At 41.6% G+C, this 26,321-nt stretch overlaps 2 protein-coding genes across 2 annotated transcripts; one reads left to right on the top strand and one right to left on the bottom strand.

Annotated features, from left to right (window-relative positions):
* Positions 1 to 9,298: 9,298 nt before the first annotated feature.
* Positions 9,299 to 9,817, bottom strand: LOC147454100 (uncharacterized). Its single transcript, XM_086517269.1, has one exon. The coding sequence runs from the start codon at positions 9,784 to 9,786 to the stop codon at positions 9,430 to 9,432; it is 357 nt and encodes a 118-aa protein (XP_086373395.1). The 5' UTR covers positions 9,787 to 9,817; the 3' UTR covers positions 9,299 to 9,429.
* A 12,347-nt stretch (positions 9,818 to 22,164) lies between these two features.
* LOC147454099 (uncharacterized) lies at positions 22,165 to 22,710 on the top strand. Its single transcript, XM_086517268.1, has one exon. It carries the CDS (start codon positions 22,231 to 22,233, stop codon positions 22,585 to 22,587), a length of 357 nt encoding a protein of 118 aa, XP_086373394.1. The 5' UTR covers positions 22,165 to 22,230; the 3' UTR covers positions 22,588 to 22,710.
* The last annotated feature ends 3,611 nt before the right edge of the window (positions 22,711 to 26,321 follow it).

Below are 26,321 nucleotides of genomic sequence, written 5' to 3'. Positions count from 1 at the left end.
TCTGACCTCAATGTCTTTTTTTGCATATCTGTCTCCTTCTCAATCATGACTTTGAAGTCTTGAAAGTGACCAAACACTTCACTTTTGTTACGCATGAAGTAGACCCATACTTTCCTTGTATGGTCATCAATGAAAGACACATAATACCTGCAACCATGTATACTTGTAGTATCGGTTGGACCCCAAACATCTGTGTGCACCATCTCAAGTGGCTTTTTACATACATTGCGCTCATGTGGAAATGAGCCCTTTGACTGTTTTCCAAACTGGAATGCTGCACACACTTTATGCATACCATCGACCTTGAATTTGGGCAAACTTTTTACAATCTAATTTGATTGCATGCTGCGCAATCTCTGCTCATTGACATGGCCAATGCGTTTGTGCCAAATGTCAATATCAGCCACAACACCAGTGCCCTGTGCAAATAATGCAGCTTTTACCTCAGGCATGTCTACATTCAGCGTAAACATTCTGCCCACACATTTTCCCTCTGTGATCAGCTTACAACCATTTTGGAAATCTTCTACATAACAACCGTTTGGATTGAAGTGAACGTGCAAACCTTGCTCAACCAGTTGTTCAACAGAAACAAGATTCTTTGTAATGTTTGGGACATGAAGTACATCGGCTAAGTACTTTGATTTTCCACTCTTCGTATTTAGAGGTATGTCCCCTACATGAGCAATGGGGTGAGTTGTGTCATCTCCTGTCTGCACATAGCCTGACGCATCTGGTTTGGGCATATCTCTAAACCACTCTCCACGAGACTTCATGTGATTAGAGGCACCTGAATCCACATACCAAACATCATCTTGGGTGGAATTCTCTGCAGTCATTGTATTCATTACATGATGCATAACAAACATGTTCCCCTACCACCTGTATTGTTTTGATTTGATTGACCTTCTTGAAATTGGCCCCTGCAACCCCTTGGGCCTCGACCACGACCTCTACCTCTACCTCTGTTGGAGTTAGAATAGAAGGTCTGTTCAGAATTATTTCTACCATGAGAAGAAGATGTGTCAAGGTTCTTCTCCTCAAGAATAAGCATAGAAATCAAATCTTGGAACACGGGGATGTCGTCTCTTGTATTCATGGAAGATCTGAAATGTACATACTCATCTCCTAGACCATCCAAGCATGCACGGACAATGTCATCGTCTTCCAGTGAGACTTTAATAGATCCAAAGCCTCAATGATACTCTTCATCTTCAAGGCATAATTATTGATGGAGAGGTTGTTCCTCTTAACCTGATTTAGCTCCGACTTTAGTTGAAGCTTCCTGGCCTTGGTGTTCACCTCGAACACTCTGCCTAAGTTTTTCCATGCAATGGCGGGGGTTTCAGCATCCTGTAGATAGCCCATTATGCCATCTGTGATGCTCATAGAAAGCCAATACATCATTTTGCTCTGGCCTTGTTGCCAGTCCCTCAAAGCTTTTCTTTGTTCTACTGTAGCATTTGCCTCAGGAATCTCTGGTTCCTTTTCATTGTCTCCTTCTACATAGTCCCAATAACCTTTTCCTTTTAGGAAATTTGTTATTCTGAACTTCCATGCAGGGTAGTTATTTTTCTCAAGCTTCTCAGTGACAATCTGACTGAAACCGTCAGACATCTTGAATCACTAAGACAAAATAGCTACAATCTGCAAAAACCTGCAAATCTGCTGAACCTGTTATCGTGGTACCTGTTACGCTCTCTACACTCAACGAGTGTCCACAATCAATCGTACATACAACCACTGTACTTATACAGTAAATCTCTGTGAACTGCACTTTGGAGACCTGTTCAGAAACTTGTCGTGGATTGTGAACGAAGGGATTGTGATGCTCTTGCTCTCTTAGCCTCTCTTGCCTGCACCACACTACAAGAGGTTGTGTGCTCTTGTGACACTGTTAGCGACGGAAATACATTGGGTTTTTATAACCCCCGGCGTCGCTAAAACCGTCGCTAATAGCGTCGCTACGAGAGCGTCGCTATAACCGTCGCTATAAGCGTCGCTATATAGAGACGCTCATAGCGACGGTTATAGCAACGATTACACTGCAGACTATAGCGACGCTCATAGCGACGCTACAGAGCCATAAATAGCGACGGTTATAGCGACGCCCGAGAGAATTTTTTTTTGGTGGCAGGGCATTCACCCATCAACCATATTGTACTTGATTCACTTTTTAAAAAAAGTGCAAGGGTAGATAATAGACCCAAAATAGTCACCCACAAGACGCATTGTTTGCAAAATTGACAATTGTACACATCATAGGCAAAATGAATTGATTGGCAAATGTAATAATGACAATTGTGCAACATCATAGGCATAAAGAATTGATTGGCAAAAGGATCTGCGGTGACAAATGTAATAATATACATGGTTCAAAAAGACGTATAAAATCCATCTCATGATACATAAGCTATGAGAAACCCTAAACTAATGCTATCTAGCTACGGCTAAACTGACGTCGTCTAGTCAGACGTCTCATCGCGTCCAAGCGGCGTATCTGTCGGATTCTGCAAAAAAAGACAATAAGACAGCTTTCAGTAAGTATAAACATATAACGACATTTATAAAACAATACAAAAAATAAAAAAGAGTAAACCCTAATACTAACCATGCCGCCGCGAGAACTGAGAATGTCCATCAGGGCGTTTAAGCCCTTCCTGCCTGCGTACTCGCGCTCGTACGGTGTGGGATCACGTCCTGTCATCGACCACTGTCAAAACATACAAAGATTTCATTATGTTAGAATTAAAAAACTCATAAACCCTAAACTATCGAACATAAAGAGCAATGTGAAAACACTTACAAAATCGGCCTCAAATGATGCCCATCCACCGCTCCCCAAGTGGTGCGAGCTCCCTGCCTCTACTCGCGCTCTGGCTGCATCCTTTTGTTGCTTCCACTTGTCAGGATTCTCGCGCGCTGCTTTCTTCGCATTCTTCCAATCTTCTTTGGCCAGCCAATCTGGCCTGTTCCACCCATTCTTGATTGCTTTTTGCACTTCGGAACGCCTATGTTTGCAGTATTCGCGCATTCGAATCTTCATCAGGTCTTCATTGAAGCGCTGATCCCGTGTTGGAACGGGAAACTCATCATGAAGTATGCTGATGACTCTGTTTTTTAAATCACTTGGTACTTCACTCCATTTGTTTAGTATGTAGTGTCTAAACAGCTGAGAGCAAAGACCACGCATGCGTGAGATCACCTTCTTGCCGTCATCATCCATGATGATGCCGTCGCTGAAGTCGATGGAGTAAGACAAGCCCTCTGGCCGGTGACGCGTGAACCTGGGTGTCTCGGCAGGGGTCTCTAGCGGCGTGTCGATGGGGGTACGGACGTCAGGTGTCTCCACCGGCGTCTGGGCCCCGAAGCGAGGAGTGTCGAGTGGGGTGGCTCCTGGCGGAGTAGGTAGAGGTGTGTAGCTTCTAGGAACAGTTAGCCGTGCAAAACCTGGCGTAGATGGCGATGTTGTGGCTCGTGTGGGGGCGGGCAAAGAAGGGGAGGGGAAAGAGCCTCGTCGAACACGAGGCGGTGTGGAGGCATCGGTGGCGGAATCCCCACAACAACCGCCACCGCCACCACTAGAGCGCCGGTGTCTAGACGAGTATGAAGCTCGTCTCGTCGACGCCGAAGCTTTGGAGCGCGCCGAATGCTCCGAAAGAGAGGGAGATGCGGATGGAGTAGGAACGCGCGATGATGTGCCAGAGCGATGACGCTCCACGTACCACTGTCTCTGCTACGGTGACAAAGAAGAAAGAAACTCCTCATCATCCATACCTGCATTAAACACACGAATATTTAAACTTAATATTGAATGAATAGAGTAGACAATGACGCAAAGACTATTAAATACAATGACGTAATGACGCATACAAATACAATGACGCAAAGACCATTAAATACAATGACGTAATGACGCATATAAATACAATGACGCAGACTCAGAATTTTCAATCAAAAGATGTGAGCGCGAGTAGAAAAGAGCGTTATACACCATGGAAGGTACTTAGAGAGCCAGAGCTTTTACAACACGGAGAAAAATTGTTCAAATACAATATTTGTGGCTTTAAGAGATCTCTCTCTCATCCTCGCATAACTCAGCATAACTTCCTATATCTATATAGAGCTCTCCATTTAAACACATATCCTCTGTTTCATTTTGTAGCTCCTCTACATGCACCCCATATAGAGTAGTAGCATCTTGATGCTCGTCTGGCACCACCGCAGCGGCTTCTGATTGAGCATCTTCTCTGATCTCCTCCATTGATGCCGTTGTGATTGGGACATGGTAGCCTTCATACGTCCTTGCACTACGAGGGGCTACCTCTATGACGTACCACCAGTTTGATGTAGACTTTGTAGGATGAAATATTACCTGCCAGAGCCACATAACTTACATGAGAGCTTTCAAGCACATAACTTGTAAAAGGGGGATGTTAACTATTTACATACTTACTTGTTCACAATGCTCGGGTAGTACGAAAGTGTCTCTTAGGTCAGTCCATTTCTTAGTAGAATCCACCTCAAGAAAACCAGACTCTCCTCTACGCACAGTAGCGTTGCGACCCTCCATGATTATCTTGAACCATTGCACGTCGAACAAGTCGACAAAAAATCCTCTGTAATCGATCCTCAAACTCTCTTGTAGCGTGCCGAAGTAAGTGAGTTCCACCACCACAGGATCTGCATCAGAGGAACGTCGTCGACTAGACTGTTCAAATTTTGCCATGATTCCACAATCTTGAGTAAAACGCTTTTTGTCGATTCGTTCCACCCTAAAATGTCGACCTTTACACCATGCTGCTGTGTATGACTTATACTACAACGAACAAAGATTATGAGTGGCTGTTCAAACGTTTATAAATAAAGTCACCTGCTAGTCGTACATTGCAAACTTACCTTGGTCGCGCAACCCCGAGAGTACTCCCACTCTTCTTCAGTCACTTCGTCACCGCATTGTTGTGCGCTTTTCAATTGGTTGTGCAACCATCTTAAGCTCATGAAGGTTGGTAGGCTCTCCAGAACCGCTGGATAGTGCATCGGTGGTCGTCTTCCCCGTCTCCACTCGATTCGTGCCCTTTGTCGCTCTTGCTTTGCATCCTCATATTGTGAAATCCACTTTTGCATCACTGGATTGTGAAGCATGCAAAATCGGTTGATTTTAGCCTCTAGATCTTCCGTCATCTTCTTCTCAACACCGAGATTGCACATGACAATCCCAGATATGCGCTCATCATTATACATTTAGAGTTTTATTAAAGTAAACTAATTGTAATAGATCACCTGAAAAGCGCTGTGACGCTAGTGTCACTCCATCCAAACTTTGCCTGCATGTTGAGAAGAACCAGGAGTGGTTTCAATCTAGACATACGTGCTCCATTATACAATGGCGTATCGGCTTCACTTTTCATATCATCATAGATAAGCCTTTCTGAATCCATGATCATCTCGATCATTTCATCAATCTCGGGCTCAAACATTGCCTCGTTGGGAATGTGCTCTGCATGATCATCCCCCGAGCTGTCAGAGGCTACATCTTGTGGCCTCACATATGCTGCTTGACCAAAGCGCCTGCGAACACGTCTATTGGGTTGCAAGATTGCTGCTTGTTGGCCAGCGTCAGAGTCCGACGAGTTATAATTGGCAACAACTCGATCTATAATAGATGGATCGAACTCGCCAAATTCGCGAACGTGCTGCAAAGAAACACGTCTTGTCCGTCGCACAGCATGCTTGCATTGATTACAAGGACATAAGACCCTCGTTGAGAGATAGGTGTTTCCGTTGGACGGTCCCACATCCTCGTCGCTACTCATAATGAGGATAAAAAACTTATAACCTGGACAACAAATTTAATATTCTATTGGCATTCTTCGTTTTATCTCTCTCTCTCTCTCTCTCTCTCTCTCTCTCTCTGTCTCTCTCTCTCTCTCTCTCTCTCTCTCTCTCTCTCTCTCTCTCTCTCTCTTTACCTCACATTCTCTAGTCATGTCCAATCCCCGCACACCTCGGTCTAGAGGTGCACGGAGATCAGAACCACCGGGTTATAATCTCGTCTTTATTGGTCAATACCTATATTTGTGGGTACAAGAAATCTACACACCCACGTCTACATGATACTGCATGTAGTGGACAAAACCCCTTTGCCTCTTCTCTAGCTGTGGCACTTCACAGCATCTTAACATCTTTTCACAGTAGATCTTTTCACTGTTCGTCTAACTCTAAATCCTAAACCGTAAGTAATTCTTGCGTGGACTCGATCTAACGTAAATAAGCGTAAATCTAAATAAACGTAAATCTAACTGAAAATAAACCTAAATCTAATTTAACGTAAGTCTACATCTAACCTAATCTTTAACGTCTTTTGGGATAGTTTTCTACGACGTTAAAACTCTCTTCTTCTTGTGTGTGTGTGTGTGTGTGGGTAAACCTAAATAAACCTAAGTCTAGTCTAATATAACATAAATCTAAATCTAACGTAAATTATGTTATATTAAAAACAAAGAACTAAACTAACAGGGGTTATAAGAACCTTAAAACTGATTTAACACATAATTTTTCACATAACTCGGCAAGAGTTGGCATTCTCATCACTAAAGATGTGAGAGTTAACTTCCGGCGGTGACGCTGCCTCATCTCCATCCACATCTGACGACAGCAATTGGCCCTTTAGACCGTTCTTGCTCTTGTTACTAGCTTTGAAGTTGCTGTTGAATGACTAAAGGTTGTCTAGATGGTCATTGTGTCGGGGATGTAGTGACTCTTGCCGCCCTGAAGATCCACCTTCTTCCCTATCTTCTGAAGACATTTCACCAGTACTTTTGGATCGACGGAGCCCACCATGAGTGAAGGCAGCAATACCATATATTCCATTGAGGGCTTTCTTCACCCGCTTCATGCAGGCATCGCAGTCTATGGAGACCTAAATCTAATCTAATATAACGTAAATCTAAATCTAGCGTAAATAAACGTAAATCTAGTTAAAAATAAACCTAAATCTAATTTAATGTAAGTCTACATATAACCTAATCTTTAACGTCTTTTAAGATAGTTTCCTACGACGTTATAACTCTCTTCTTCTTGTGTGTGTGCGCTTGTGTGGATGTGTGTGCCAATAAAAAGAGATAAATGGTATAACCTTTCTATCACCCATGCCAAGTATGATAGATTGATTATGCCATTTCCCTCTTGAATAATAGGTCTTGAGTTCAACTCCTCGTCGACTAGATCTTTAGGTCTTTTAATTTTAATTAGTTTCCTACGACGTTAAATTAGTTTCTCTCTCTTTCTCTCTCAATGTGTGTGCGTTTTTTTGGATCGTATGCATGTTTTCTCTCTCTTTTCCTCTCTCAATGTGTGCGTTTTTTATTTATGCATGTTCTCTCTCTCTTTTCCTCTCTCAATGCGTGCGTTTTTTGTTTATGCATGCTCTCTCTCTCTTTTCCTCTTTCAATGTGTGTGTGCATTCTTTGTTTATGTATGTGTGTGTGCATTTTTGTTTTTGTTTGTACTCTCTCTCTCTCTCTCTCTCTCTCTCTCTCTCTCTCTCTCTCAAAAACACTATGTGTGTGTGTGTATGTGTGTGTGTGAGAGAGAGAGAGAGAGGGAGAGAGAGAAAGAGGGGAAGGGAACATGAGAATGAGGAGAGGGAAGGAGCATACCTGGCTCTCCTTCCTCTCCTCGTGTGTGTGTGTGTGTGTGGAGAAGAAAGAGAGAGAGAGAGAGAGAGAGAGAGAGAGAGGGAGAGGGAGAGCATTACCTGCTCCTTGCTTGAGGGCGCCGAAAAACTCAGATCTGAGATCTGAGTTTTTGGGCGCGCTCGGTTATTTTTTTAGCCCAGCCGGCGCCGCTATGAGCGTCGCAAATTTACAAAGAAAGTTGCGACGCTCATAGCGACGCCGGGAATTTTTTTTTTGAGCGTCATTGTGTGAGCGTCGCTAATATGAATAGCCTCTTGTAGTGCCAGGCTCTGATACCATGTAAAGAAAGAGGATGCAAGAGAGCTACACAAGACAAGCACAAAGCACACAGAGATGGAAAGCTTCTTCTTCTTCTCCTAGAAAAAAGAGTACAAAATGACTAAGTGCTAAAACTGAAAAGTAGCACATATGTACATGCGGTCACTAAGTGTGAACTCGCTAGAAGCGTACTAAGCTGGCACTATAAGTGTAGTCCAGCTGTAAAATCACTGGTAGAGATCCTCCGTGTCGGTCACCTAACGCGCGAGTGAGTAAATGCCGTAAACAGCCAAAACCCGTAGTGGATGTCAGCTCAAGATGTAGAGCTCGACATCTCAACACAAATTGTATATGAGGTCTTCTATTTAGTGGATACGCTAGAGCCTAGGCGTCTAGGTTTAGACAATGGTTTGTTTGGTATTCTCCAGTTGTCTCACATATTAACCCTCCCATTCAATGAGGAGGATACCCTCCAATATAAATCTAATCCAGATGGAGCTAAGTACTAACTAATATAATATCTTCCAAGGGATAATGAGTTTGTGTGTGTGTGTGAGAGAGAGAGAGAGACACACACACAGAGAGAGAGAGAGAGAGAGAGAGAGATTGAAGGTTATGTAGTTGATTCATTGCATTGCATTATACATTATATACACGCACATAAAGGGAGTGTGGCCTATCGCTAATGGGAAACCCGCTTATTTGATTACGAGGTAAGCAATTTATAAGTATTTAGTTGTGGCAAGAACAGGAGTAGATGTAGATGTTGTAGAAGTAGAAGAGCAAGCAGTTGGCACTGTAAAATTGGTTAGAAAAGGGGCATGCAAACTTGCTAGAAGCTCTTGTCCTTAAGGGAGCGGCCGGCTTATTTGATTATGAGGCAAGCAATTTATAAGTATTTAGTTGTGGCAAGAACAACAGTAGATGTAGATGTTGTAGAAGCAGAAGATCAAGCAGTTGGCACTATAACATTGGTTAGAAAAGGGGCATGCAAACTTGCTAGAAGCTCTTGTCCTTAAGGGAGTGAGACTAGGAGCTTCCCTTTGTAGGTTGGGAAACTTATATTGGCTAAAAAGAAAACATCTTTTGATACTTGCCCCAGCTAACGTTAGAAAGAGGACACTCTTAAGCATTTGTTCTGGAGTTGTGCTCTCTTTTATAGTTGGTGAGATAATGATGTTGCACATTGGAGAACTGCATGGGAATCAAGGTTACCAAGTTCAAGGTAACATTTGCCTATGCCTTTTCTCAAGACAACCACATGCACTTTTGTATTCAGTTCTTTAGGGTTTGGGCTTTATCCTTTATCTAGAATACTAGGAATGTTGCTGCTAACAAAATTTTAGAAAATGTAAGTGGAGTTGTATTGATTGAGAGAGACAGAGAGAGACGGCTATACGAATACACTTTATTGCATTACAATATTTCTCATGAGGGCCACGAGGGGCAGCCCATTACATAATCAAAGGAGCTAGTTGTGGCAAGAGCAGGAGCAGACGTTGATGTTGCAGGAGCAGAAGCGCCAGCGGCTGGCACTGCAGAATTGGTTGGAGCAGGGGCACGCAAACTTGCTGGCCGAGAATAGGTCGCCCTCTCCGTGAGCCGCCATGTGCGCCTGCAGGCTCAGCGACGACGTGGCCACCTGGCTCTGCTCGTCGATGGTTCCCACGAAGTCAGGCCTCATCTGGCTGCTGCTTCTCTTTGCCTCCGTTACATGCTCCGCAGGAGCCCTGGCGCTTGCGGTCACAGAATGGGCAGCCACAGCGAGTGCTAGTAGTAGGAGCACCGTCATGAGCTTGACGAAGACAGCTAGCGGGGCAGATGCCATGATAGTTGTATGAGGATAAAGCTTGAAGCTGTTGTCCTTAAGGTGATCGTAGTCTTGGCTGATAGGGGGATTTTATAGATGTCCGGTGCAGGAAACGCTCTGTAGACTTTATTGAGTGGGGGTCTCAGCACGCGTCGTATTGACCTGCGTGCGCCACCTTGGCACATGCCATTTCTCTCGACACTTTTATCGCGCCTCCTGGCCACTGTCCACACACAGTTTACAAGGTGCTGATGAGAGACGAGGAGGCCCCTCACTCAACCATCGTCGCGGCGGCCCACTTTCTCTAATTAGTACAGTTGCACTGCATAGATTACAACACGTTTAATGCGGTCAAGTTTACGAGCTTGCACGGCTCTTGACTCTTTTCGACCAACTTTTAACAAAATGTGTGTACAAAGTGCACTTGCACCCCGAGTTCTGATCTAATACCTCTCGCTTGAATTTTGGTGGCCGTCGACAAAGCCCCCCCATAGCACCTTCCACAGAAAACGTTCAACCAGAGAGGCCACTGTGGAATCCAGATGCTATTTGCTATCGCCACCTATTTCAATTCATGACATTTCTTCCTCCGTTGCTTGTTGAGGGGGGGAGAACCAATCCCTCTTGATCATCAGAGTGATGTATATATCCTCGCTTTGCAGATTATAGAAATGTTTGCTCTTGGGCCACCGCCAAGCTTTCCACTCAAAATTAGACTCGCAGATAGTAGACATCACGCAATTGTCCAACACTTCTAGAGTTTTGTTGATTAGCAGTCTTTCAGTACCATTGAGATAAGAGCGGGTAGTTAGTTGGTCTGTTTCTTCACCTCTAGTTGTTGTTGTCTCAAAAATGGGCCAATCGTCCGAGTCCTTTGTTATTGATCTTTTTGGCAAGTTCTCTCCAAAATGGGTTCAATAATAATTTACTTCTTGTTCTGGAGAGCGAAGGGGAACAATGTGTTATGGAGTTTTGAAAATATCTAGTTATCTCTCCCCATTCTTGTGTCTTTGTTGCTCTAATAGTACAATTTTATACCAGCTCGCCCGTTGTGCCACCTAGGCTCAAGTTGGACCATCGAGGAGCTAACAATTTGTCATGTACCTCTAACTCTTTCCATTGGCCACCTTGAGAGAAGAGCTTTGCCTTGTCAATCATATCCCTTGTCATAATGTCCCATGCTTGGTCTTGCTTTGCAATTGAGACCACAAACTTGGCACACTCAGCCTTTGCATGAATAGCAAGGTTGAAGATCCCGATACAACCTTGCTCCATCAGTCTAGAGACAAATTCCCATTTGTCCCTAGGGACAAATTTATACGTTTTCTATCGGTCCGGAGTGTTCCCCAAGGCAAACAGGGAGCCCCCTCTTCTGATAGAAATGGATTCCAACTTTTGGAAAAAGACTCAAGTATTTTCTAAAAACATGGCATAGCTTTTGGTGGTCAACTCTCACCTAGCTCTTTCTCTTCAATTTTGATAAATTGGAACAGATCCCAGCAACTAATGAGACCATAACTGCACTAGGTTGCATTGTGATGCCCCGGTGTAATTATATCTCTTTCACTCTGTCCCAGCACTTTTATAATGACGCTTTTTTATTAAAAGAATTCTCATAAAAATTCCCATATGGTCAGGTTTTTACCCAATGATGACTAAAAATATTGTTTTAAAGTTTATATCATCCTTAAAAGCACATTGCTTTTCAAAAACACTGAAAAGCGCGAAAAGTCATAAATAGCATAAATTTTTTTACAAATAGTAATTATTAAATTTAAACCATGGGTTTTCCTTGTCCACTTAAACAAAAAAACTGAACTTGCTTTTTATCGAGTAAGCACCCAAAATCATAAAAAGCTAAAAATAGCGTGAAAAGCGCTCAAAAGACATATTTTTACAAAACTAAACCATAGCATCCTCGAAACTCGTAGGTTAAGGATATAGCCTTGTTTTTTATGTTTAAAAAAAACACCAAAAAGCACAAAAAGCATGAAAAAGATTTAAAAAAGATAAAAATAAATTAAAATCAAACGTCCATTTGACCTTCTATAACATGGAAACGACCTTGGTTTTCCTTTTAAACCCATTTAATAATGTCAAATGAGCATTCTAAACCAAAAATTTAAGAAGTGGACATTAAAATCTTTTTTTTAATTTTTAAAAGAGACCCAAAAGTCGGGGATCTTATAGTTTGATACTGAGCCGCTAGATCCTTTCACATATGGTTACATAGATTTCATCCTACTCATTTTCAAAACTTAAGTTTGGAATGTACAATATGCCTTCTATGAATTAATTGTCATGCATGGCACTATCCTCACAGGTTCATGCTTGTGTTGTTCTTGACGTGCTTGATGATGAATCCTTTGGTGAGAAATTAGATTTTTCTTTCTAAATATTTTCTCTATCTAGACATTTTTTATCATCATTCTCTAAGTCAACTCTAACTTGCAAAACTTCCTTCTTTGGATTTGTCTTATCAAAACTAGGTAAAATTTTAGTTGTCTTTTTAGAACCACGGGTTGGGAGTTTCATTTTCTAGACTACTGAGCTACTTTTGCAAAAGCCTCTGAATGGTCCTAGATTCTAAGAACTCTAGTCTCCCTGGCTTCCTTCGCTCTAGATCTTTCGTGATTTGAGTATCCAATACCTTTTTCTATTGCCATTTGTCCACTTATTTGGCGTTCCCTTTAACCTTCAATTGATTGCCCTTTGTCTCTCCCATAGTTGGTTCTTTTTACTCTACTTTAATCGAGTGATTGACTCCTTTAGGATTTATTTGATGACAATGCCATAGCTCCTAGTGATCTCATGCACTAGTACTAGCTCTACCAACTTCCCCTCGGTCACTTCATGTTCTGCATTTTTAGGACATTGTGTTGAAAAGAGCCCATTGACATCTGAAATTTCTTCTTGTAAATTAATTTTCCTCTAACCATAGGAGTGTGGTGTGTGTGTCTCCCATCCATACCACTGGTACTGGCTTCATTATTAGGGTTCTTGGCCACTTTCTCTTACTTGTTTGGCTCATCGATGGGGTCAATTTCATCATCAATAAACCTTTCCCTTGCTTGAAATGGTGTATTGTTATCTTATAGTTCTTCCACACATGATCGCATGCTTTGCAATAAGTACATTGGATGCATTCATCACTTCAATTCCAATTTGATTTACATCTTATACATCAAGTTTCCACCTTTTTGATTGAAGGTCTAGTCTTTGAGATCTCAAATATTTTTTTAGATACTTCATTGATCTTCCTTTTCCAAGACCCTTTCTTTCTGGTTTTTGATGCATCTTCAGAATGATTGTCATTAGACAATTTGGAGTTTGGTTATGAGTCTCTTGACAAATATTCATTAGAACTTTAGGTGGATTTACCTTTTTTTCCCTTCAACTTCTTGGCATGCCATTCTAGTCTAAGAGCCCTTTTCACTAAGTCGTTGAATTTCCCTATGGGAGCATGGTATTACTACTCTCTCGACTTCTTGTTCCTAGATCCACTTAAAAGCCAGACTCTCATGAGTTTCTCCAATATGGGTTTGTGCAAATTTCTAATGAGCTATTTGATCTTCTCTACCTAACTCTATGTTGACACCTTACGCTGCTAAATCTTATCTAGCTCATAGAGTACGTCCTCATTCTATCGGTTCTCACTGTATTCCAAGATAAAGGCTTGGGGGGGTCACTCCATGTAAAACCTATACATGATGTGCATTCAAGGAGTCTATATAAAACCCCTAAGCTATGATTTTTTCACCAATAAAACAAACCCTTTTTTTATTCAATCTCTAATTTTTTTTTGCAAGATCTTTTTTTTTGATACCCTTCTATATGTGAAAATTTGATAAAATATAGAATAAAATAATCCCTCCTATTGAACCCACGTTATAGGCTTTTTTTTGTAGTGATTACTTGTGTAGGCATGACACGGATCACATCCTCAGGTTTTGCAACTGGTGGTTCTAGTAAAGCTTGGGCTATTTGAATCATTTTCTGGCACATTTCAAACCTTTGCTTTTCTAGTTCCGCATAGGGATATGTCATCCACCTGTGTTCTTGGGTTTGGTTGTTTTTGAGCCTCACATCATAGGCTTTCAAGAGGGCATCTAATGTCTCATTAACCTTCTCTGCCAACACAGATCCTCTTGAACTAGTACTTCTCGGTTTCTCATCCGTGGATGGTTCTTCTAGAGGTGTAACCATCTGTGTAAGAGAAGGTGCCTCCTTTTCCTCATGTTGTTTTATCTTCTCCGCAGCTTCGGTAAGCTTCTCAGCTAGGGATTTTTGCTCTCGTTCCCTGCGTGCTTTCATCCTAGTCTTTCTAGCTTTCTAACTTTTTCGTTTGCTCTTGGTTTTCTGACTAGGTGCGTCTGTCTTTGGTCCATCATCTTTCTTTGGACTCATGTCACTTTCCATGTTCTTTGTCTCTGGATTCTCATCAGCTTTCTTTTGAGCTTGTGCTCTCATAACTACTTGAACTGATACAACATTTTCATTTTTTGAGCTACTAGGGAGCTGAACAATCCCTAATACATTTGTTGTGATTTTCCTCATTTGGTTTGGGTTTTTCGGGCAATCGGAGATCAACTGAGGGATGCCACACTCAAGACAATAGGCATTTACTTCGGTGATCTCCGTATGAGGACATTGTTTGACCAAGTGGTTGTCATGACTTTTGTGACAATCTGTCTCTGGTTGAGGAGATTCTTTTAGCATTTCCTCTTGGCTATAAGCAAGCTTTGACCTAGATAAGCCGCTATTTGCAATGAATCGCAATGTCCTTTCGTCCATTTCATACCTTCTTTCTTTCGACTGAAACCCAGGAGGTGGAGGTTGTACCGGCCTCACCACTCCATGTGTTTCTCTCACATTTTGTTGCTCCAAAGGGTAGTACTCACTTTGGTTGCTATACCACATTGTAGCTGGTACTGGCATTGGTTTATTTGATGCTTCCATCATTGGCATGTATCTCATGTCTACCAGCATTCTAGCACCTGGCAGCGGAGGTTGTTGTCCTAAGACAAGCTGTGGCCTTAAAACTCCTATTGGTCGTGGCGCATTCTCCGTAATGTATCTAGGTGGAGTAGGTGCTTCTAGAACAGGTTGTACATACCTCTCCCTAGCATTTTCCATGCTATAATAGAACTCTTCCCCCGTATGGTTCGTCCATTTTCTATCAATTTCACACCACTTCGGCTCTCCCAAATCAGACCTTACAAGAGGAATCAACCTCTTGACCAAGTCGTCGATAAGCTTTTCTCGATCAATATGTGCCGTTGGCTTGGCAATTGACTCACTTATCTGTGAAACAATGTGCTGAGAGGATGTGTCATCTCCTTGACTCTTTAAGTCCTTTTCTATGTATGCCTCACAGTTATCCACTAGATAAAGAGCTTCTTTGATCAACTCGTTTAGCGTCATCCTCCTTATCATATGCAGATCCGTCTGAAGGTCCGCATGTCTCATTCCTTGGATAAAGATCATCATCAGTCGTGCTTGCGTAGGTAATTCCGCTCTCGGACAGAGCTTAACATATCTCTTGAGCTGTAATGATGCTTTGCGTACTGATTCATCCTCTTTCTGTTTGAATCTATGGATTTGTGACCGTGTTGTGAGCAATGCCTTTTGGCGAGAATTCTTCAATAAACTCCTCAAACAGATCATCTAGGGTCTCAAAATCCCATTTTTCCACCGAGTCGAACCATGTAGCTGCATCATCTTTTAGAGTCAATCCAAATCCCGCAAAATGTGTCGCATAATCTGAAACTTCCTCTGCTCTAATGGCTCTTCTAAAAGCCGTTACGTGATCTCTCGAATCTTTATCTCCGGAGTATCTTCTGTTTACCTATTTCTGGACTTGGGATGGTCTAACTCGTCGATTGTCTACAAGTCTAACCAGAGACTCTCCCAATCCTTCTCTCATTATCGCTCTTGAGGGGAATCCTGGTGGCTCTCTTCTTGGAATTCCTATAGGAATTCTCGTGTTTGGTGGAGGTATTTGTGGTCCTTCATTGACCAAATATCCACCTCTTTCTAGTACAGTCTGTGGATTTGTGCTTTCTACAACTGTGTATTCTCGTCCATACTTGTCGACAACTATAGATCTCCATTGACAGTCGACTCCGTATGTGTAGACATATAAGAGCTTGTAATACGTTATCTCTTCTAGGTATGGATCTGAGCACCTATAAAGATTGACCTCATTGTCGTGAATGTATCTATATAGTCCTTCACTCTCATGACCAATCATCCAAACTCTCTCAACAAGATGTATCTTTATCAATTGCAAGTTTGGAAGATCCATTGTGGGAGGATATTCCTCTATCGTCGGGATCTCCAAGCTTGTGTAAGCTGCGTTTGAATCTAGGGTAGACATGATTTCTGGGCTTAAGAGCTTTTGCTTGGTTCAAGTAGACTTAGTCCACTTTGCTCAAGTTCTTTGGTTAGGGAAAGTCGAAACTAAGTCCAAAACCCCAACCGTTTCGTCACAATTCTCGCAAACTGTCGCTTTCAGATACCCCTAACTTGCGGATGAATTTTGAGGCCTCAAAGAACGTTTTTTTCAAAATTGAACTAAATGGTTGCCATTGGCATCATTAATTCATGTTTTGCTCTAAGATCTATAGAGCCGGTCTCAGGCTACGTTTTGATATAAAAACTTTTCCGATCCGATACCGTTTGTGAAAGTTATGGCCAAAACAGTGAAATGCAGTTTAGAATGGTCAAAATGAGTCCAAATTCAATTTCAAAAGAAGATTTGGGATCTGTGTGACACTGCGAACACTTATGTATGGTCAAAATTTTAGTTGGACCCTAAAACTGGCCTAGAGACATCCTACGCGTAGGATGCCTATATGCTCAGAATTTGACAAAATTTGGTCTAGAGACTCCCCTTAAGTCCAGCAACACAATGGTATGCTCAGAATCTCATTTGGACCTAAAAATGGCCTTGCGACATCCTACGCGTAGGATGTCTTTTTGCTCAGAATGACTTGAAATTTTGACCCCAGCTTCTCCTTGATGTGTTGATCACAGTGGTGTGCTCATAGGTTGGTTTGGAGTCCTAAATCAAGTTGGAGACATCCTACACGTAGGATGTCTAACTGCTTAGATTTTGTCCAAACTCGATCCCAAGATTCTCCTAGTGCTTAGCAACCCAATGGTATACTCAAAAATGAATTTGGATGCCAATAGGTCAAGATTTGGGCTGCATAAGCTTCTAGTGCACTCCAAGAGTAGGATGTCTGACAATTCTTGTCTTTGCTTGGTAAATAGGCCAAACAAGGTCCAAATTCACTTTTGAAAAAAGATCTGAATCCTTGAGACACTTAGAACCTCCCTATATGGATACATTAGAATTTTGACCACTTTATGACCCTGGAGACATCCTACGCGTAGGATGTCTTTTTGCTCTGTTTCAGCTCAAACTTGCACTGTAGCTTCGCCTTGATGTGCTAAACTCACAGCAACTATTTTTACTTCTAACACTCGTGTGATGGTTTCTTGATTTAGTTTCGGCTAAAGAAAGCATTTTTCTTAAGTGGATCCGGAAGACGATATTCCGCGATCAAGTGGATAGCCAGGAAGCGTGTGTCTTGCCGAGGGTCTGCGACTAGATAGGTTTAGTTAGGATCTGTGGATTAGAGTAGTTGTTGGTGGTCGAGTGATTTGTGAGGTGATAAAAGCATTTACTAGTCCGTGTGTGGCAGTGAAGCGTTTTTCTACTCATAGATGCAAAACCCCATATGATTTGTAGGAGTAGCTTTAGGAAAGGGATCCAATTTTGATCTAGAGCTATTCAACACTGAATTATTTCCTAAAGTGCTTGATTGCATTTGAAATCACGGAAAAGTGTGCTTTTGAGGGTAAAAATGCATTAAACAAGCTTTTGTGGATATTTTTGTATGACTGACTGATGCTGTGCATATAAAAGAGCATTTGCAAGGGTTCTGTGAAAGAAAACCTGCAATTCTGTAAACATAGACAATCTACGCGTAGGATGTCTCAAAGGGGTTCTGAAGACCAAATTTGAAAATTTTGACTGCACTAGTGTGTTCAGAAGGGGGGGTTTACCCTAAGTATACATTGAAACTAGAGTTTTGACCAACTCTTGACACTCAAAAGACCAAAGACGGAGTGTCAAAAACGCGAAAACAAGAAACTTAAGATTCTGAGCACAATTTTGCATAAAACCTAGTAGGAATGCTTGAAAAGTAGCGCTCAAGACTTGGGGATGCCTGTGGATGAATTCTGCCAAAAATTTCATCAGTAGACATCCTACGCGTAGGATGTCTAGAGAGTGATTCTGGAAGCAAAAATCAAGATTTGACATCATACCCATATTTTGCATGTTGTGTTGGACACACACACCAAAGCTCATGTCATTTGGACATATAGACTGAGAGTTAAGGGGATGTTACTCTTTCAGAGAAATATTTTCCCAAAAGTGGTGATTCTGAGCAATTTTGACATCCAAAATTTGCTGTGATCACATATTCTTGTTATATGCATCAAGAAGCACCTTGGGTAGAAACAGAAGTCCATTCAGAGAAAAAAATACATCCTACGCGTAGGATGGCTACAAGGTGATCTGGTGGAAATTTTGAAATTCTGAGTTGACCAGTGTGTTAAGAAGGTAGGTTTTACCCTATTTTCACCTGGAAAGTGGAAATTTGACCATATCTTGACATGATAAGGCCAGATAGATTGAAATTGCCAGACATCCTACCCAATTTGTGCCAAAGCATTATTTTGAGACCAAAACCATAATATGGCTGCATGAACATGTTTCGAATGATATATTGAGTGACTGTAAGGGGTTTCACCTCATTTGGGTGAGAAAATTGGGTTCAAAGCAGACTTTAGCACTTTTGACTGAAAAAAAGGCAAGAACGGCTAAAATTTGGGACTTTTGAAATCCAAACCAAAATCTAAGCATACCACTGGGTTACTGACATCAAGGGGAAGCTGTGGGACAAGTTTGGGGTCAAACAGGCCAAAAAGACATCCTATGCGTAGGATGTCTTTTGTGTGATTTTGGACTCTAAACAAAATTCTGAGCATACCACAGTGATCAGCACCTTAAGGAGAGTCCGTGGTTCAAATTTGGGTTCATTTTGAGCAAAAAAACATCCTACGCGTAGGATGTCTACTACATGATTCTGAGACCAAAATTCTCTTGTGGACATAACATGTTGTCATGTAGCCTTAGATAAGCCTCCTAGGCAAATTTGGTCAAATTTAGAGTTGATTTGACTTGGGAATTCATCAGAACAGACATCAGGCTTTTGGAACAGATTCTTGATCATTTGACCAACCTATAGGTGTCAGAATGGAAGTGCCATTGCACCCCGGCTTCTAAAACTAGAATAACTACTCATTACAAATGACGTTTATAGCCATAATCCGCAACATTTCATAACTCACAAAGATAAGACTTTGGTACGGAACTTGAGTTATATATGTTGTGTTGTTGACCCAGCGGTCAACAATCAAGGTGAAGAAGAAAGGAGGTCAATAGATCTCTATCTCTATCTTTCTCTTGTGGCCCAAGAGCAGACATTTCTATAAACCACAAACCAAGGATATATAACTCAATCTAATGATTGAGTGTGATGGTTTCTCTCCCCTTAACAAGCAACAAAGCAAGCCTATGGCTTGAATCGAGATGGGTGGCAATGGCCAGAACTGAGATGGGTGATGATAAAAACTAACATCTAGATTCCACAGTGGCCTCTTTCTTTGGGAAGGTTCTTTTTTTTTTGTGGAAGGTGCTATGGGAGAATTTGTCGATGAGCATCAAAATTCAAGCCGGAGGTATTGGATCAAATAGGTACTCATGGTGCAAAATAACAAGTGAGGATCCCCTCACTTATTCAAGAAGTGTCTGGTGATTAGAGGTTGGTAAGCAAGATGCACAAATGGATTCAAACGACCTGGATGACACGATTTTTCAAGAACGATTAGGAGGGAAGGTAGTGAAAAGCCAAGTGGTTCTAATATATACACAACTTGTTAGATTCTGCTACTCTCACCCAGTTTGGAAGGCCAAGAATCGTCGCATATCTGAAATGACCTCTTAATAGCTAGCTTCACGGAGATTGTCCAAGAGAGCAGGGAAGTCATTGTAAAAAGGAAGAACTCGTGCACTGGTGAGAAACACCCAGCAGACAATAGAAATTTTATGATCTTGCCTTAACACTTTCTGTCTTGCCAGTGGATCAATCATCAACTATGAAAAAACAAACTACAAAGGTTCCAAGGGGCCTTGTCCAAACATCATGAGTGAAGCAGGATGTAAACCGCTTAAATATGGGCTCATTTTTAGATTACTTGGAATTCCTATGGGCTTTAAGGTATCTCTCAACTAGAGATGGGAGTGGGTGCTGGAGAAATATAGGAAAAAGATTTACTTGTGGAAGAATCATAAGCCCACTTTATCTTCAAGGGTCTTTGTACTTAACCATTATATGTTGTCTTCTTTGGTATTTCTCTTATCCTGTTGGTCTCCTGCTCAATACCAATTCTCCCTTTCAAGGACATTCCTTTGGGATAGAACTCCAAAAGTTTCTTGGTAGGTATGCTGCAGTCCTAAAGGTCAAGGTGGTCTGGGAATCTTGGATGTTCAAAAGCTTTTTAATAAGCTAGCAAGCAAATGGATAAAGAGGGCAAAAGATTCTAAATATTTTTGGGCAATTCTTCTCAAAAGAAATACTCAGTCATTTTACATTCAAGGATACAGAGCTTGCACTGGTTTATCTTTCCAAGGATTGCTAACTTCTAATGTGGATTTCGTCCCTAGAGGTTCTGTTATTTCTTACAGGTTCTGGAAAGCATGGAAGTTGCTAAAACAAAAATGGAATTCTCGAGCTAGCTGGCTCTGCTAAATTCAATTCTGCTTGCAGGAATCAATTTGGTTTGGCAAAGCTGATGTCAAAGGAAATCCTACTCTAACCAGAAAAGCTCATAATTGCTACACATTTCTCAAGCTAGTACTTAGCTTGTCCTTTCAAGATGTGCCAGTTTCCAATCAAGGCTACAGGGTTGCTTTAAGGGCCGCTCAGATATGTGTTCACATTTACCAGAATTTTGATCCTCAACAGACAATGAATTCCAGTCTAGTTAAAAACCTTAACTTCATATGGGCTTTAACATGGTCTAAAAGCAATCTGTTATAGTTTCAAATGCATTTGGGCATACCCCCTCAACATTATGCACAGTTGTTTGATGTGGCTGATAGTTCATCAAGGCCTCTAGACAGGTCACCTAAAGCAAAAAAGCCAGGAATTGCTGATGGCATTTTTCCCAGATGCAAGGAAGTTGAAGAATCTTTAATCACATGCTCATTCATTGTAAATACAAGTCCCACTTTGTTTTTCAGCTACAAAATGTTTTTAGGGCTGAAAGGGACAAACTCGATTGGAGATCCATTTTCCTTGTGGAATGTACTTTCAGTGATGTTCCACTGTGGACCTATATCAAAGGGTTCTTCCTACACCACATTTGGAAAGAATGGAATAATGCTAACTTTGGCCATTCATTCTCCTACTCTGATATCCCTCTAGCCTTTAGTTTCAAAGTTACTATGAAGGAGATTCTCAATCAGGTAAAAAAAGCTGCAGATGCCGAGGTTTCAACCTTTCAAAAACTTCTAAGATCGCAGAGATGGAAAAAGTTTTTCTTGCCCATTATGATCACACTAGATTGTTTCTTATTTTTAACTACCTCAATGTATGAAATCAGTTAGTGCGGATTCCCCTTTCCATCCCAAGGGCCTTTTTGTATTTCTTTCCTTTTATTAATTCAGTTCGTTTATTAAAAAAGAAGAAGGAAGAACTCGGACTAGTGGAATCGGACAATTCTTGCCGTTATGACCGCAACACAATAGTGATATATACGGGATCATTGGGTATGGCTCGCCTCTATTTGGAGCTATGTAGCCTTTTCATGGATTGTGCGATCCCTCAAGGCTCGGTGCTTGAGGGCGCTTTGTAGTATGTACATTTATTATGTACAAATGTGAGTCTGGGAAAAGAAAAGGGTATAATCAGTTTGTCAAAACTTGGTCAAAAAGAGTCGAGAGCCGTGCAAGCTTCAAAACTTACTAGCGCATTAAACGTGTTGTAATCGACGCATTGCTGTGGACATTAATACTTTATGAAGAGAAAGTGCGCCACCCACTCTCTCTTAGTAAATTTGGCCGCCGCGACGATGCTTGAAGCGTCTCGCATGAGCACCTGGCATCTGTGGACAGTGGCCAGGAGGCGGGCAATTCCAAGCCACGGCGCACACAGGTCAATACGAAGCCTACTGCTGAGACCCCCACTAAACAAAGTCTACAGATCTTATTGGATGCAGCTGCGCCGGACATGTATAAAATCCCCTTCAGCCAAGACTGCGATCACTGGATGCCTTAAAGACAAGAGCTTCTAGCTTTACATTCCTCAATATACTTCTATCATGGCATCTGTCCCGCTAGCTGCCTTCGCCAAGCTCATGACGATGCTCCTTCTAGTGGCACTAGCTATGGCTGCCCATTCTGTGACCGCAAGCGCCGGGGCTCCTGCGGAGCGTGTAACGGCTGCAAAGAGAAGCAGCAGCCAGCTGAGGCCTGACTTCGTGGGAACCATCGACGAGCAGAGCCAGGTGGCCACGTCGTCGCTTAGCCTGCAGGCGCACATGGAGGCTCACGGAGAGGGCGACGTATTCGCGGCCAGCAAGTTTGCGTGCCCCTGCTCCAACCAGTTCTGCAGTGCCAGCCGCTGGCGCTTCTGCTCCTGCAACGTCCGCGTCTGCTCTTGCTCCTGCCACAACTAAATGCTTCTAAACTGGCTGCCCCTTAATGGAATAAGCGGGTTGCCCGTTAACGATGGGCCACCCCCCGTTATGTGCCACATATATAATGTATAATGCAATGCAATGCTTTAACTACGTAACCCCTCTCTCTCTCTCTCTCTCACACACACACACACACACATACACACACACAGTTTCTTGATATTTTACGTTACATGTCCAAGCACCACACACACCACAATATAGAATCTAGATGCTCAATTTTTAACCTTGAAACTTAAGGTCCAATGATTTACAAGGGGGACTTTCGAGTTCCATTCAAAAATCATAGGGAAAATTACCCTCTAATTTGTGGAAATTCCCAAAATACCCCTCAAATTTCAAAAATTCCCAAAACACCCCCAATATTTTGTCATAAATTCCCAAAATGCCCTTCAAATTTTCCAAAATTCCCAAAATACCCCTGGTTGTGAAACTAAATTTCTCCAAAGATTAAAAAAATTTGTAGCTTTTCATAAGAAGACTCGTTGCTTATCAATATAAGATGCTAAATTCAGAATTTGAGTCGATTATGTAGGCTTTGGAGATGAATTAGAGGGGTATTTTGGTAATTTTCCCAAAATCTTTGAGCACTCATTCCAATGATTTACAATGGGAACTTCCGAGTTCCGTGAGCACTCGTTCATCCTTGAGATGTGTGTGTGTGTGTGTGTGTGTGTGTGTGTGAGAGAGAGAGAGAGAGAGAGAGAGAGAGAGAGAGAGAGAATAATCACTTGGAACGTTTCTTTTTTATTTGCAAATGATGAGACTCCTCATTCTATCTCCTCCAACCTTTTTGGCTGTCCGTATTTTTGAACAAATTTTCACCTTTCATCTTCTCCACACCCTTGACTTTCCACATCTTGAAGTACATTCATTTTCCATACTAGATCGCAGATTTCCTACAAAGGTTTGTAACCTTTTGTCACTCCCTTTCAAAGAAATCTTCCATTTAACATGAATTAGGGCCCTAGCACCTAGTCTCAATACATGGCATCCTTGTTTGCCTTCTTAGAGCTACCATTACTATGACTTCCATCTGAGAACCAACTGTAGCCACATCATCACACATTTTTCTCAAAACACATACATACACATTCGAGGTTATTCCTCTATTATTATCTCAACATTGCCTTGTAGTCATCGTCAAGGACCGAGATCTATCGTTTTCGACTCATCCATGACACAAGCTTTGCTGCAACATTTTTCTCTCTACCTTTTGCCACCTAAGCATCTTTCCTACATTCTGTATATTTTGTCAATGTTAAGCTTAAACTTCCAATGTGCCAATTATTTGTGAAGTATTCCCCACCAGTATTGGACCACTTTCAATTTACTGCATGTGCTTCTTTGTTTGATTAGATCTAAATCATTGCCTCTCTTGGTTTGTTATACACATTTGGCGATCATGTTGTGTTTACAACTTTGTTAGGGTTTGGTCCGAATTCTCTCAGTGTCAGCATTGCTGCGGGTATCTATGTTTCATTAACTGATTATGTATGTCAGAGCGACCCAGAAGGGTATCTAGGGTCTATTACACAAGGGCTTAGACCCAAGCAAGAAATATTGATCCCTTCCATCATGAAGATACAATAGAGGAGGAAGTAGAAGTGGATCATGTCTTTGAAGTGCAACCAAGGAGTCAAATAGGGGAGAGTTTAGGAGCGTCAGTAGGAAGACAGGTGGGCCAATTTTTTGGGGCTCTACTCTTGACAACAAGATCTGCAAGAATTAGAAGAAGACTCCACTTTGACCCACTATAGGTATCTACCAGGCAAAGACCTAGCAGAGCACCTCAACCTCCCTTATGGCTCAACAAAGATTATGCTAAAAAATTCATAATTTTGGTGGAGAGATTACAGGGTAATGGGAGACCCACAGATGAGATGTTAGCAGGTTGTTTCTTGAAAGGTGTAAGAAAGGGATTGAAGAATGTTGTGGCCAGCATAGAAACTGTAGGTGGCTTCAACAATTTGGTCACAACTACAGCAAGGGTTGAAAAAAGACTTGGTATGACCAGGTCAAAATCTAGGAGCAAGCATAGCTCTGAATCAGAAGCAGAGTTAGATGCTGACTCTAGAACTGATGAAGATAGTGATTCTGGGGTATCCTCTGATAGTGAGGCTGAAAGCAGTAAAGGAAAACAGAAGAAGAAGAAGCAAAGTGGTAAGAAGAAAAAGGATCAGAAAGACAAAGAAGAAGATTTGATTATAATTAGTCAGTTGAAGAAAATTGGATATTCTATTGTAGCTCCAAAGAAAAAGCAGTACTGTCAAATTTGTGAAAGGGAAGGCCATAGCACAACCCAGTGTTGGTATAACCCTAATAATAGGAGTAGATCAACTCCACAAGCAGAGAGAGGGAAAAAGATGTTGAAACTAATCAAATAGCTCCATTTAGAGGGAGGCCACCATTTCAGAGACCTCCAAGACCACCTTGGAGAAATCAGATATAATCAGAGAAGACCACCAGGCATCATGCCATGTGTGTATTGTTTAGCGCCAGATCATTGGGTTGGTCTCAATTATGTTTTGTGGGTCAATCATAGAGAGGAGAGAGGGATGCCAGTTGTACCCTACAACCAAGATAATCAGCAGGCTACCCATAGCAGCAATACCAACATCAATCACCAGCTCAAGAAAATGTCATCATATTTGACATTGATGAGCAACAAACATCAGATGTGCTCCTTGGTAGGAATATGGAGTTTTCATATCAAGAGCATTGTGATGAATGGGCTTGTGATTCTAATCAATGTGGGGAGAACCAAGAGATAGATGTAATGGTTGTTACAAGGTCTAAGGCTAAAGGTCCTATTTATTGGAAGGAACAAAAAGGAATCAGAGACCAGGTTCAGGAACAGGTGCAGAAGGACCAAAAGAATCAAAATGTGAATGATAGTACTTCAGATGTTCAAGGGGATCAATTGCAGCAGTACTATGAGAGACCCTTGATTAAAAAAGATGACAAGGACTGGTTTGAAGCATTAATAAACTCTCCATTGCAAATGTCCTTGGATCAGTTATTATGTATGGTTCCAGCCTTCAAAAAAAAATTGTTGAATAGATTGCTATCAAGGGAGTATCCAATTTAGACAAATAGCATACTTGAGCCAGTAGTGAACAAAGTTGATCTAGCAGATGTCGACTTTGTAGTGCCTCTCTGTTATACAGGTGGTGTTTTGCAGCACTTTGTTTGATGAAGTATTATTGGATGGAGGATCTGGACTCAACATTCTGGCTGAGTCTGTGTATTATAAAATGAAGTTGGGAGAATTGCATCTAGCACCGTTTCAGGTGAAGATGGCAGATCAGAGGAGAGTTCAACCACCAAATATATTGAAATAGCAATCTATTTATATTGCAGGAATTCAGTTTCAGGTGAATTTTGTTGTGTTGGATTTGGAGAGAGGTGATACCTCCTATGATATGTTATTAGGGAGGCCCTGGTTCAGATTGGCTAAAGTCAAGCAGGATTGGGGTGAGAATGAAGTTGTCATAAAGAAAGGGAAGCAGGAAATTGCAATTCCTATGCTTGGGAGAAAAAATATTCCTTTTAAGGAAAGACCTTTGTATGCTCAAACAATTAACTTGGTAGAAGAAGTGGAGGATGATGAAGAAGAAGCATTTTTAAAAGCAAATCCAACCATTATACCAGTATTTGAAGTTGATGTTGAAGGTATCCTGCAAAAGGATGAAGAGGAAAAATAGGTAGAT

This window comes from Adiantum capillus-veneris, chromosome 7 (assembly GCF_014529385.1).
Source record: "Adiantum capillus-veneris isolate H3 chromosome 7, ASM1452938v2, whole genome shotgun sequence".
Classification (NCBI taxonomy): Eukaryota; Viridiplantae; Streptophyta; class Polypodiopsida; order Polypodiales; family Pteridaceae; genus Adiantum; species Adiantum capillus-veneris.
The sequence above is the reverse complement of the archived record's forward strand: the minus strand, read 5'-3'. Positions and strand labels throughout refer to the sequence as shown.

What these genes read in the sequence shown, in the direction of transcription:
- LOC147454100 (XM_086517269.1), bottom strand. Translation starts at nt 9,786, where the DNA reads ATGGCATCTGCCCCGCTAGCTGTCTTCGTCAAGCTCATGACGGTGCTC.
- LOC147454099 (XM_086517268.1), top strand. Translation starts at nt 22,231, where the DNA reads ATGGCATCTGTCCCGCTAGCTGCCTTCGCCAAGCTCATGACGATGCTC.